This window comes from Mobula birostris, chromosome 20, assembly GCF_030028105.1.
Source record: "Mobula birostris isolate sMobBir1 chromosome 20, sMobBir1.hap1, whole genome shotgun sequence".
Taxonomy (NCBI): domain Eukaryota; kingdom Metazoa; phylum Chordata; class Chondrichthyes; order Myliobatiformes; family Myliobatidae; genus Mobula; species Mobula birostris.
The window spans coordinates 58,535,241-58,549,966 of NC_092389.1; the positions used below are offsets into that span (position 1 = coordinate 58,535,241).

A 14,726-nucleotide genomic window follows, 5' to 3' on the forward strand; every position below is an offset into this window, starting at 1 on the left:
AGTCATTAATATATATTGTAAACAACTGGGGTCCCAGCACTGAGCCTTGCGGTACCCCACTAGTCACCGCCTGCCATTCTGAAAAGGTCCCGTTTATTCCCACTCTTTGCTTCCTGTCTGCTAACCAACTCTCCACCCACACCAATACCTTACCACCAATACCGTGTGCTTTAAGTTTGCACACTAATCTCCTGTGTGGGACCTTGTCAAAAGCCTTCTGAAAATCCAAATATACCACATCCACTGGTTCTCCCCTATCCACTCTACTAGTTACATCCTCAAAAAATTCTATGAGATTCGTCAGACATGATTTTCCTTTCACAAATCCATGCTGACTTTGTCCGATCATTTCACCACTTTCCAAATGTGCTGTTATCACATCCTTGATAACTGACTCCAGCAGTTTCCCCACCACCGACGTTAGGCTAACCGGTCTATAATTCCCCGGTTTCTCTCTCCCTCCTTTTTTTCAAAAGTGGAGTTACATTAGCCACCCTCCAATCCTCAGGAACTAATTCAGAATCTAAAGAGTTTTGAACAATTATCACTAATGCATCCACTATTTCTTGGGCTACTTCCTTAAGCACCCTGGGATGCAGACCATCTGGCCCTGGGGATTTATCTGCCTTCAATCTCTTCAATTTACCTAACACCACTTCCCTACTAACATGTATTTCGCTCAGTTCCTCCTTCTCACTGGATCCTCTGTCCCCTACTATTTCTGGAAGATTATTTATGTCCTCCCTAGTGAAGACAGAACCAAAGTAATTATTCAATTGGTCTACCATGTCCTTGCTCCCCATAATCAACTCACCTGTTTCTGCCTGCAGGGGACCTACATTTGTCTTTACCAGTCCTTTCCTTTTTACATATCTATAAAAGCTTTTACAGTCCGTTTTTATGTTGCCTGCCAGTTTTCTCTCATAATCTTTTTTCTCCTTCCTAATTAAGCCCTTTGTCCTCCTCTGCTGAACTCTGAATTTCTCCCAGTCCTCAGGTGAGCCACTTTCTCTGGCTAATTTGTATGCTGCTTCTTTGGAATTGATACTATCCCTAATTTCTCTTGTCAGCCACGGGTGCACTACCTTCCTTGATTTATTCTTTTGCCAAACAGGGATGAACATTTGTTGCAGTTCATCCATGCAACCTTTAAATGCTTGCCATTGCATATCCACCGTCAATCCTTTAAGTGTCATTTGCCAGTCTATCTTAGCTAATTCACGTCTCATACCTTCAAAGTTACCCCTCTTTAAGTTCAGAACCTTTGTTTCTGAATTAACTATGTCACTCTCCATCTTAATGAAGAATTCTACCATATTACCTACACATCCAGGTCACTTATGAAAATCACAAAGAGGAGCTGTCACAGAAACATATCCCCGTGGAAGAACACTGGTCACCAACCATCTACAGCCACACTTTGCCTTTTGTGGACAAGCCAATTCTGGTTCCACAAAGCAAGGTATCATTGGATCACATACCTCCTTACTTTCTGAATGAGCCTGGCATGGGGAACCTTATCAAATGCCTTACTGAAATCCGTATGCACTGCATCCAAGTTCTACCATCATCAATGTGTTTTGTTACATCCCCAAAGGATTCAATCCCCAAAGATCAATTCCTTAATCCTTGTTGACCAGTCCTTCTCATGGTTCCCTCCAGCTCTCTTAATTATAATCTTAAGCTCCTTTCTGGCAACCTTGCAATTTTCTAGAAGTATACCAGTACCTAGCTTCTTGAACATTTGACAAGCTTTCCTATTGCTCTTAAGTACATTTTCTACATTCTTTGTAGACAATTGTTCTTTAACACTACCATCCTTTCCCTGCCTCAATTGAACATACTTATGCAAAAGTTCCCTGAAGATTTTCCACATTTCTGCAGTGCATTCCTCCGAGATCATCTGCTCCCATGTTGCTGCCTAATAGCATCATATTTCTCCCTACATCAATTAAAGGTTTTCCCAATTGTCTGTTCCTATCCCTCTCCACTGCAATGATAAAGCAGATAGAGTTGCGATCACTACCTCCAAAACATTCTCCCTCCGAGAAATTTGACAACTGATCAGGTTGATTTCGAAAAACCAGATTAAGTACAACCTCTCCTCTAGTTGGCTTATCTACATCTTGCAACAGGAAACCTTCCTGAACACACCTAGCAGACTCCACCTCATTTAAACCCCTTGTTCTAATGAGATACCAGTCAATATTAGGAAACTTAAAAATCTCCCATCACAACAACCCTATTATTATTTCACCGTTCCAAAATCTGCCTCCCTTTCTGCTCCTCAATGAACCTATTAATATTGGGGGATCACCCAGTAGAGTTACTGCTCCCTTCCTGTTTCTGATACCCTTAGCGGCCGTCGGTGTTTGCAGTAGTACCTGGAATGGTCCCTTCCACCGGGGTCCGAGCCTGGAACGCTCCCAATCTCTGATCAGTGCCGAATTCCCAATTTTCAACTCCGGCCACTCCGTCCCCTGACCTCCGGGCTCCATAAGAGTATTCTGCACCTGGGAGTGAAGAAACTTTAGAGGGGATGTTAGTTGGCGAAAGTAATTCTGCAGTTTGTCCCACGTACCATTTAGATCAATTTGGGGGGGAGGCTGCATGTCAGCGTCCCATGGGGTCCTTCCCGGACGCCCCTAAATAATTTCAGCTGCAGAGACCCCTGTACTGGAGTGCGGGGTAATTCTGATATGGTATAAGGCCAGCGGAAGGACCTTCAGCCAACTCAGTCTGGTTTCGGACATTAACTCAGACAGCTTGTTTATCAGGGTGGGGTTGGCCCGTTCCACTATCCCTGCAGCCTTCGGGCGGTAAGCGCGATGAAACCGCGGTTCGATGCGCAGCACCTCACATAGTTCCTTATTTATATTCCCCACAAAGTGAGGGCCAGTATCCCAACTTATTTGTCTGGGCACTCCGAATCTCGGTATAATCTCTGTAAGCACCAACCTTACCACCGTAGAAGCTTTATTATTAGTGGTCGGAAAGGCTTCAATCCATTCACTGAACGCATCTACAATCACTAAACAATACTTATAACAGGCTACGCGCGGTAGTTCGATAAAATCAAGCTGAATACATTCAAAAGGGCCACTTGGCAAGGGGATTTTCTCTGGGGCACACTTTACTCCCTTTCCCGCGTTTGTCTTTTGGCAAATCAAACAAGCTTGTATTTTTTGCTGCAGCAGCCTCCTCCAGCCTGGGGTGCCACCATGTGTGGAGCAAAATATCACTCATTCCCCCGCTTGCCAAGGTGGATGTTCGTATGCATGCAATCGAGCAACATCGGCAGCAATGCATCAGGAATACAAACTTGGCCAACTGGGGTATGCCAGAGGCCTGTGGACATCGAATGCGCACATCCGTGCGTCTTCCAAAGTTGTTTTTCTGAACAGGAGCGTCCCCCTGGAGTTTTTGAACTGTAACCCTGTCTGGAGTGCCCGGCGCTCGTGGTGTTTTAGTCAGGGTGAAGGCGAACCCCTCTGCAGTTAAAACTATAGCGGTTGCCTCCTGCGCAGCCTGGTTTGCGGCCAAATTGGCTCTATTATTTCCTTTAGTCACTGCAGATTCGTCTCTTAGATGAGCCAAACATTTAATAATGGTTAATTTTTCGGGGAGGAGGATGGCCTGAAGGAGGTTCCTTACATACATGCCATTCTGGATGGGGGTCCCGGAGGAGGTGAGGAACCCCCATTGCGCCCAGAGCTGTGCAAAGTCATGAGCCACCCCAAATGCGTAACGGGAATCTGTATGAACATTGGCCTTTCTGTTCTTGGCTAAGATGCAGGCACGTATCAGAGCAAAGAAGGCGGAAACGGGGGGCTGGAGAGCGCCACACTCGAGCGTGAGGTCGTCGTCGAGAACGGCGTAGCCGCAGAGGCGCTCCCCGGTCTCAGAGACTGTGGAACTGCCATCCACGTACAGAGTGAGCTGTGCCCCTAGAATGGCTGCATCTGAGAGGTCGGGCGCGGTGAGGTGAGGAAGTGGTTTCGTAGCAGAGAGTCATGAGGAGGCTCAGTCAACTCAGCAGGTGCCGTCTCTAAAAATGTAGCGGGATTGATGGTATCACAGTATGCAAATGTGAGGAGTGGGTTATTAAGTAATGCTATTTCATAACGGCTTAGTCCGGCCTGAGCCAGATGTTGGGTTTGGTTGCTGATCAGCAGCGCTACAAGGGCGTGGGACGAATACACTGTAACTGGCTGTTGGAGGGTGATGTTGGAAGCAGCCGTAATTAGGGAGTAAATGGCCTGAAGCACCTGCGAACAGCGGGGTAATCCCTGCACTACGGGGTCTAACTTAGTGGAATAATAGGCACAGGCCTGCGTCTGCTCCCATGAATCTGAGTGAGCACTGCAGTGGTGCAGCCATCTAAAACATTCACAAAAAGCGGGAAGGGGCGGTCGTAGAGCAGGCGGCCGAGAGCAGGCGCTCTCCAGAGGGATTTCTTCAATTTCTCCAAAGCCTCTCTCTGTTGCTCAGTTAGCTCCAGGGGCCACTTAAGAGCACTGGAAGCCAGAGGACTCAAATGTTCTGAACACAGAGCAACATTGGGAATCCACTTTCTGCAAACGTTTACCAGACCAAGGAAAGCACGCATGGCTTTCGGGGGAGATGGCAGGGGGTCGCAAGGATCGGGGATCACCCTTTCTGGAGTGAACTGCTTTTCGGTTGCACTCAAAAGGGTTCCCAGAAATCTCACTTGCCTTCGGGTTCTGTTTACTTTTTGGGGCGAGATCATGTATCCCCATGAATGCAGAGAATTCAGAAGCGTATTGGTGTCCTGCACGTTTGAGGTTTCTGACGGGCTGGCCAGTCGGAGGTCGTCTACGTCCTGTATTACCGTAGAGCCCCCGGGAAATTGTAAATCTCTAAGCTGCCTATGCAATATCTGCGAGAAAATGTAATAGGTTGCTGCCACTAACCCGCTGACCAATTTGCTGTAACACACTCAAAGAAAATTTCGTAGATCACTACCAGTGATCCGCAGTCCAATCTGTTAGCACCGGCAGGCTTTAATATTCTCAATAATTCGTCGGGGACTCTAATCCCTTACCTTACCTTTGTCGGGGTCTCTAACCCCTCTTTCAACCTCTGGTACTCGGACGATCCTCAATTCGGGTTTCGGAAGGAGTCCACCAGAGGGTTACCCGCCCGCCAGCCGAGGGGATCGTGAAGGTGGGCAATTAATGAGTGAGGTCAAGGTGACTCATACCTTGTGGGCCCACCTGTCTCAGGACACCGCCACCGAGTCGACCGCTGACACCGTCTCACGAGAATTCGTCATTTTTGGACTGCTGGCTGGCTCGCCAAATTTTCGTACTGGATCGACCGATGCAAAGACAATTGTACCACAAAAACACTAACACACGTAATTCTTTTTCAAACCTTTATTCTCTACTCATAGCATGCTATGGGGGAAGTTACAGACTGATCTCCCAAAAGAGCCAGTCCGGACACTGCCCCCGAATTACACAATTCTCCAGAATTTATATCATTGATCAGGTAGCAGGAAATCTTACGATTACAAGTTTAGACAATATTGGAATCATTTCAATCACGTGCTAAGATTTAGATGTAAAATCATCATTGGTCAGTTAATTGTAATTATTTTAAGCCAAAGCTAGCCCATCAGTTCCTCATTTGGACCCTTCCCCTTTTCTCCAGAACATTCTAGCCCTTACACAATTCTTCCCATATTTACCTATATCTTGAGCTCCTTCTGCAAGATCAGATTGCTCCTTATTTGAGCCCTTGCCTGTCTTTAGAGAACAATGTCTAGTACGTCACCGGTTGCTGGGTAAAGCTTCTTTTTGACTGTCCAAAACAGTACACTAAGTCGCATCCAGGGCGATTGACCATTGTTCTTAGTCTATACCCCTATTTACCTACCCCTTCACCCCATCACCGTGCTCGATTATTGGATGCTTTGAAAATCCAACAAAAGGCAACTGAAAAGCGATGAGAATGTTAAAGGTGAAATATGAAGCAAACTAGCCAATAATATAAAGCAGGGCAGTCAGCGTTTTTCCCCAGTGAAATAAGGAGTGAAAAGGAGACAAGAGTTGATATTGGACCACTGGAAAATAATACTGGTGAGGTCGTAATGGGGGACAAAGAAATGGCAGATGAACTTAATGAATACCTTGCAACAGTTTTCACTGTGGAAGACACAGCAGGATTGAGTGACTTTGCTATTACAAAGGAAAAAGAGCTGGACAAACTCAAAGGTCTTAAGGTGGATAAGTCATCTGGACTAGATGGACTACATCCCAGAGTCCTGAGGGATGTTGAAGAGATAATGAATGCATTGGTCACGATCTTTCAAGAATCACTATAATTCTGGCATCGTCCTGGAGGACTGGAATATAGAAAATTGCACATTTAAGAAGGGAGAAAGGCAAATGAAAGGAAATTATAGGCCAGTTAGCCGAACCGCAGTGGTTGGGATAGTATTGTAGTTCCTTTTTCGAGGAGGAGTTTTCAAGGTACTTGGAGACTAATGATGAAATAATTGAATGCCAGCATGATTTCTGTAAATCAAAACCATGCCGAACAAACCTTTAGAGGTCTTTGAGGAAGTGAAAAGGAGGGTGGACAAATGAGAGGCAGTGGATATCATTTACTTGTATTTTCAGAAGGCCTTTGGTAATGTACCACACAGGAGGCTGCTGAACATGATAAAATCCTATGGCATTACAGGAAAGATACTGGTATGGACAGAGGAATGGCTGACAGGCAGGAGGCAGCAAATGGGAGTAAATAGGGCCTTTTCTGGTTGGCTGCCAGTGACTAATGGTGTTCCTCAGGGGTCAGTGTTGGGACTGTCACATTGTTTGCCAATGATTTAGATAATGTAATTGGTGGCTTTGTGGCAAAGTCTGTGGATGATGCAAAGATAGGTGGAGGGGTAGGTAGTGCTGAGGAAGCAATGTGATTGCAGCAGGACTCAGACGAATTGGAAGAAGTGTTAAAAACATGGCAGATTGAATACAGGGTTGGGAAAGATATGATCATGCATTTTGGTCCAAGGAATAATATTACTCAGTATTATGTAAATAGACAGAAAATTCACAAGCGCAGGGGGCTTAGGAGTTCTCCTGCAAGAGTCCCAGAAGGTCATTTTGCATTTTCAGTCGGTGGTAAAGAAGGGAAATGCAATACTGGCTTTTCTTTGAAGGGGAATAGAATATTTAAGCAAGGAAATAATGTTGAGCCTTTATAAGACACAAGTTAGGCCGTACTTGGAGATTTATCAACGTTTTGGGTCCCATGTCTCAGAAAGGAAGGTGGGATCTCATTGAAACCTACCGAGTGTTGAAAGCACTAGACAGGGTGGATCTTGAGCGGTTATTTCAGGTGGTGGTGATATCCAGGCTAGCGGACACAGTTTCAACATTGAGGGGAAACCTTTTGAACAGAGGTAAGAGGGAATATTTTCAGCCAGAGAGTACAGACCATGTGGAATATCCTGACACAGACTGCGGTGGAGGCTGTCTTTGGGTATATTTAAAGCAGAAGTTGATCATTGACCTTTATTAATCAAAGTATTGAGTATAAGAGCTGGAATGTTATGATGAGATTGTATAAGGCATTGGTGAGGCCAAATCTGGAGTATTGTGTTCAGTTTTGGTCACCAAATTACAGGAAGGATATAAATAAGGTTGAAGAGTGCAGAGAAGGTTTACAAGGATGTTGCCGGGACTTGAGAAACTCAGTTACAGAGAAAGGTTGAATAGGTTAGGACTTTATTCCCTGGAGCGTAGAAGAATGAGGGGAGATTTCATAGAGGTATATAAAATTATGATGGGTATAGATAGAGTGAATGCAAGCAGGCTTTTTCCACTGAGGCAAGGGGAGAAAAAAAAAACAGAGGACATGGGTTAAGGGTGAGGGGGAAAAAGTTTAAAGGGAACATGGGGGTGGCTTCTTCACACAGAGAGTGGTGGGAGTATGGAATGAGCTGCTAGAAGAGGTGGTAAATGCGGGTTCTTTTTTTTAACATTTAAGAATAAATTGGACAGATACATGGATGGGAGGTGTATGGAGGGATATGGTCCGTGTGCAGGTCAGTGGGACTAGGCAGAAAATGGTTCGGCACAGCCAAGAAGGGCCAAAAGGCCTGTTTCTGTGCTGTAGTTTCTATGATTTCTATGGTTTCTTCTTTCTATTTCCTGATTGATCAGTCCATCAAAGGATATGGAGAGAAGGCAGGTGTATGGGGTTGAGGTCGATCCGGGATCAGCCATGATGGAATGGCAGAGCGGAGTCGATGGGCTGAACGGCCTAATTCTGCTCCTGTGTGTTATGGTCACATCAAGATACACCCTGACCCCCTTTTCGAGTCAGCACTGCCTCCACTTGTCCCATTTAACCTGTCTAAACACGGATTGACTTTAGGACCCGGGGGAGCTCTGGACCCGCCGTTCACGGCTGCTGCTGAATCCGCGGTGTTTCTGTTCGGTTGTCAGACGCGGTGAACGAGTTAAAATTAATGGATCGATAATTCTCATCTCGTGTTTATTTCACTCTCCGCACATTTATATTTAGAAGGACTTTACTCCTGACGCCGGTCCCGGAACCCGACCCGTTCACAGACCCGGAGCGGAACCGGAGCAGATTCTCAGCCACTGGTTTACAATCCCAGTCCAGAAGAAAGGATAAAGTTTCCCCGTGAATTTATTCCCAGTGAAGGTGTGGAGATGGGACTTGGTCTCGGCGTTGTAAAATGAAACTCTCCCGGACTTGTAACTGAGATAAACTCCCACCCTCCCGGGGATGGGATCGGCAGGGAGACGGGACTCGGGGGAGAGGAGACCACTGAACACGTCACAATCCCGATGTAACACGTCATAATACCGCCCGATGACCCAGAATCCGGTCTCCGGACTGAGTCTGACCCGTCCCTTCCTCTCCACAGACTCTGCGGCGACTCCCAGACCCCAGACCCGATTCCCCGTCACCTCCACCTCCCAGTAATGTCTCCCCGATGTGAATCCCTCCGATCCCAGCACACTGGGACAGTCTGTGAATCTCATCCAGGTCGATAGCATAGTTTGAGTCATGGACCATCTCCAGGTCCCGGTCCGTCTCACACTCTTCCGATCCTCAGACACCTCGAGCTCCGGATTCGCCGTTTCCACATCCAGGGTGACAGAGACTGGAGGGAGAAGCAGAGAATTAGAGAGTCCCCGGGGATCACGGGGAGACTCGGGCAGCGCGGCCCCGGGGATCGGGGGGAGAATCGGGCAGCACGGCCCCGGGGACCGGGGGAAAGGCCGCTGCCCCTCAGGCGCAATTGGGTGGCCAACACGACCCTTTCCCGTGGTTTGACCCAACGAAAGCAGATGGATAACTAATGTCTCCCCAAAGGTTTTCTGCTGGACGGAGAGCAGAGGTTTCCCGATCAAACAGACGCAAAATGCTGGAGGAACCGAGCCGGTCAGGCGGGAGGTGTGGAGAGAGATGGACAGTCTACGTTTCAGGTCGACATCTTCCCTCAAGAACAGAAATAACCAGCAAACGAGTGCGGGAGAGGAGTGGATTAAGTTGGAAAGGGGGTGAGTTAATGGACTTGAACAGATCCACATCCCTGTCAAGATGAATTTAGAAATATTGTGACTGTACCCACTTCTACAGTTGATCAAGGGCCCGGTGTAAACAGAGATAACCCTCTTTTCTGTCCACTGTACCATGAATTTTAGTGCCACCCACAAACCTACTAACTATGTCACCTACACTATCATACAAATCATTGATATGTATGACATACAACCGCGGCCCCAGCACCGACCTCTGCAGGTCACAGGCCTCCAGTCCTCTGTGTTTAAGAGACACTTGGACAGACACTTCAAAAGGCAAGGCACAGAAGGAGACTGACCTAATGCTGGCCAATTGGATGAATGTAGATGGGTAAATAGGTCAGCACAGATGTGATGGGTCGAAGGGCACATTTCTATGCTGTACGGCGATGGCTCTGTGAACTGAATGGATAAGAACCCCCAAACCCCCCTCTCCCTTCGGGTGCTGGGAATTTCAAACAGACAGTGACCCCTGACCCTTGACTTCTCAGATGGGGAAACATCCTCCCTGTATCCTGCCTGTTGAGCCCTGAAACAATGTTGTATTTCCCTGAGATCTCCTCTCATTCTTCTGAACAGGGAACAGAGAACATAGAACAGTACAGCACAGGAACAGGCCCTTCATTCAATGTTAACATTCATTTGTGAGTGTGAAGTGTGGAGTGGGGGAGTGTGAAGGTTCGAGACAGTAAAGGAGATGATAATGGGAACCAGCAAGGGAGAGATAAACGGCAGATTGAACCAGAACCAGGTGTGGGAGGGGTGGAAAGCCTGTGGGTGAACTGTGTGCGTAGACGTAACGAGAAGGTGGCGGGGGACAAAGATGGAGATGATGATCCTTTTGTCCCCTTTCCCACAACCCCATCACCCGCAGCCCCTCAAGAGGAAATGGGAGGAATTTTCAGGGACCCTTAAGCAACACATGTCCTGATGAAGTGTTTCAGTCTGAACTGTCGACTGTTTACTCTTTTCCATGGATGCCTCCTGGCCTGCTGAGTTCCTCCAGCATTTTGTGTTAGTTGCTGTACTTTAAATATACTCAATTATTTGGACTGCACAGCTGCCTGTGGCAGATTCACTGTCCTGTGGACAGAGGAATTCCTTCTCATCTCTGTTCCAAATGGTCATCCTCTAGTCAGAGGCTGTGCCTTCTGGTCCTCGACCCCTCCGCTATACGAAACATCCTCCCAACTTCAACTTTGTCCAGAGAGGTTTCAGAGAGATCAGGCCGAGACCCTTCATCAGGACCTGTGTTGCTTGGGGAACAGCATCTGCAGATTTTCTCATGTTTCATATTTAAAGCTGAAGTTGATCGGTTCTTCATGAGTCAGGGTGTCAAAAGTTATGGGGAGGAGGTAGGAGAATAGTGCTGAGAGGGATAATAAATCAGCCATTCTTCAAGACTCCCATGAGTACAGGCCCAGAACCACCAAACACTCCTCATTCAGGGAATCATTCAGCCTTTCATTCAGGGAATCATTCTCGTGAACCTCAGAATTTTGAATTTTCTCCTTGTTAACAAAATCATCCATGCCTTTATTCCCTCTACCAAACGCACATGCGACTTCCCTACTGGATAATCCATCGATCACTTCTTTGCCCGTTTTCCTGATCTGTCTTCCACAGCACGACTTGCCCATTCACTTCTTTCATATCCTCTGGAAACCCGGCCACAAAGGCATCAATTCTGTTCCAAATCCATCTTTGTCTATCTTGGCTTTGTGCTCCTCAAAGTTTTCCAACAGATTTGTCCGGCAAAATTTCCCCTTAAAGGAATCCCTGCTGTCTTTTGTCTATTTTATCATGTGCCTCCATGTACCCAAAAACTCGTCCTTAATACGAGACTCCAACATCTACCCAGTCACACCACATCCAGACTAACACACCTATAAGTTGTTTTCATAGAAAATAGGTTCAGGAGTAGGCCATTCAGCCCTTCGAGCCTGCACCACCATTCAGTATGATCATGGCTGATCATCCAACCCAAAACCCTGTACCTGCCTTCTCTCCATACCCGCTGATCCCTTAGCCACAAGGGCCATGTCTAACTTCCTCTTAAATATAGCCAGTGAACTGGCCTCAACTGTTTCCTGAGAATTCCACAGATTCACCACTCTCTGTGTGCAGAAGTTTTTCCTCATCTCGGTCCTAAAAGACTTCCCTTTTATCCTTAAACTGTCACTCCTCGTTCTGGACTTCCTCAACATCAAGAACAATCTTCCTGCAACTAGTCTGTTCAATCCCTTTAGGATTTTATACATTTCAATAAGATCCCCCCCAATCTTCTAAATTCCAGTGAGTATAAGCTTAGTCAATCCAGTCTTTCATCATATGAAAGTCCTGCCATCCCAGGAATCAATCTGGTGAACCTTCTTTGTACTCCCTCTATGACAAGCATGTCTCTCCTCAGATTAGGGGAACAAAACTGCACACAGTACTCCAGGTGTGGTCTCACCGAGGCCTTGTACAACTGCAGTGGTACCTCCCTGCTCCTCTACTCGAATCCCCTTGCTATGAATGCCAGCATACCATTCGCCCTTTCCACCGCCTGCTGTACCTGCATGCCCACTTTCAATGACTGGTGTACAATGACAAACAGGTCTCGTTGCACCTCCTCTTTTCCTAATCGGCCACCATTCAGATAATAATCTGTCTTCCTGTTCTTGCCACCAAAGTGGATAACCTCACATTTATCCACATTAAATTGCATCTGCCATGAATTTGCCCACTCTCCTAACCTATCTAAGTCACCCTGCATCCTCTTAGCATCCTCTTCACAGCTGACACTGCCGCCCAGCTTCGTATCATCTGCAAACTTGGAGATGCTGCATTTAATTCCCTCCTCTAAGTCATTAATATATATTGTAAACAACTGGGGTCCCAGCACTGAGCCTTGCGGTACCCAACTAGTCACTGCCTGCCATTCTGAAAAGGTCCCGTTTATTCCCACTTTGTGGCCTGTCTGCCAACCAATTCTCTATACACATCAATACCGTACCCCCAATACCGTGTGGTTTAAGTTTGTACACTAATCTCCTGTGTGGGCCCTTGTAAAAAGCCTTTTGAAAATCCAAACATACCACATCCACTGGTTCTCCCCTATCCACTCCACTAGTTACATTCTCAAAAAATTCTATGAGATTCGTCAGACATGATTTTCCTTTCACAAATCCATGCTGACTTTGTCCGATGATTTCACCACTTTCCAAATGTGCTGTTATTACATCTTTGATAACTGACTCTAGCATTTTCCCCACCACCAATGTCAGGCTAACCGGTCTATAATTCCCCGGTTTCTCTCTCACTCCTTTTTTAAAAAGTGGGGTTACATTAGCCACCCTCCAATCCTCAGGAACTAGTCCAGAATCTAAAGAGTTTTGAAAAATTATCACTGATGCATCCACTATTTGTTGGGCTACATCCTTAAGCAACTGGGATGCAGACCATCTGGCCCTGGGTATTTATCTGCCTTTAGTCCCTTCAATTTACCTAACACCACTTCCCTACTAACATGTATTTCGCTCAGTTCCTCCATCTCACTAGACCCTCACCTGCTCTCCCTTCTTAAAGAGTGAAGTGACCTTTTCAGTTTCCAGTCGTCTTGAATGATTCAGAATCTAGTGTTTCTTGAAAGATCATTACAAATGCCTCCACATTCTCTTCAGCTGCATCCTTCAGAATACACCAGTGTAGTTCAACTGGTTCAGGGGATTTATTTACCTTCAGTCCTTTCGTCTTCCCACGTACTTTCTCCTTAGTAATAGCAACAACACTCATTTCTGTCCCCTGACATGCACGTTTCTGACAAACTTCTTGTACAGTATCTTCCAGTGAGGATTGACACAAAATACTAAATAAGTACCATTGTCATGTCTCTGTCTCCCATTCCTACCTCTCCAGCCTCATTTTCTAGGGGTCCAATAGCCATTCTCACCTGGCTTTTACTCTTTACATTTTTGTGTTCTCTTTTTCATTGTTGGCTTGTTTTCCCTCATATCTTATCATTTCTCTTCTGATTGCATTTTTGTTACTTTCTCTTGGTTATCAAAACTGTCTCTATTCTCCAACATCCTGCTAATTTTTGCAACATTGTATGCCCTCTCTTTCGCTTTTATGCTGCCTGTGACTTCCCTTGTCAAACACAGTTACCTCATCCTCCCTTTGGAATATTTCTTCATATTCGGGACGTGTCTATCCCGTGCCTTCCGAATTGCCCCCAGAAACTCCAACCGTTGCTGTTCTGCCATCGTCCCTGTTCTTGTCCACTTCCAACCTACTTTGGTTAGCTCCTCCCTCATGCCTCTGTCATTCCCCTTACTCCACTCTAATACTGATACATCTGACTTTATCTTCTCCCTCTCAAATTGCGGCGTAGATTCTATCATTTTAAAATCACTGTTTCTGTAGGGTGATTTTACCTTAATCTCCCTAATCATATCTAGTTCATTATACAAATCCCACTCCTGAATTGCCTTTTCTCCCATTGGGCTCAACTACAAGCTGTTCGAAAAAACCACTTTAGGGGCATTCTACAAATTCCCTCTCTTGGGATGCAGCACCAACCTGCATATTGAAATCCCCCATCCCTATTACCACCCTGCCCTTTTTACATGCCTTTTCCATCTCCTGGTGTAATTTGTATCCCTTTTCTATCCAGGTCACTATTTGCAGGCTTGTATATAACTCGCATCAGGGTCTTTTTACCCTTACCGTTTCTTACTGATGCTGTAGCACTGGTACCCACAAAGATTCTACATATTCCAAACCGATGTCACCTCTCTCTAAAGATTTGATTTCATTTTTTACCAACAGAGCCTCCGCATCCCCTCTGCCTACCTGCCTGTCCTTTGAACACAAGGTGTATCCTTGGACGTTGGGCTTCAAGCAGCATCTCCTTTCAGCCTCAACTCAGTGACGCCAACAACGTTATACCTGCCAATCTCTACCTGTGCTACAACATCATCTACCTTATTCCGTATACTGGAGCATTCAAATATAACACCCTCAGTTCTGTATTCATCAGCCTATTCGACACTGTCCACAGGAACTTAAGCAAGGTCTTTGATGTTGATGATAGACTACACTGGAGGTATTGTCTGCATTTCTGCTGCCCCGACTCTGGGAGGGGTGTGATTA

General features: G+C 46.1%; 1 protein-coding gene and 1 pseudogene across 1 annotated transcript in view; both read right to left on the bottom strand.

The window, feature by feature from the left end:
• Positions 1-14,726, bottom strand: part of LOC140185006 (uncharacterized) — a 686,808-nt pseudogene that overhangs the window by 108,602 nt on the left and 563,480 nt on the right.
• The window catches only part of LOC140185316 (zinc-binding protein A33-like), a 39,592-nt gene continuing 30,275 nt past the window's right edge, over positions 5,410-14,726 (bottom strand). Inside the window, exon 6 of the mRNA XM_072238712.1 lies at positions 5,410-9,169. Coding sequence (XP_072094813.1) covers positions 8,601-9,169 — 569 coding nt within the window. The 3' untranslated portion in view covers positions 5,410-8,600. The remainder of the gene's footprint in view (positions 9,170-14,726) is intronic.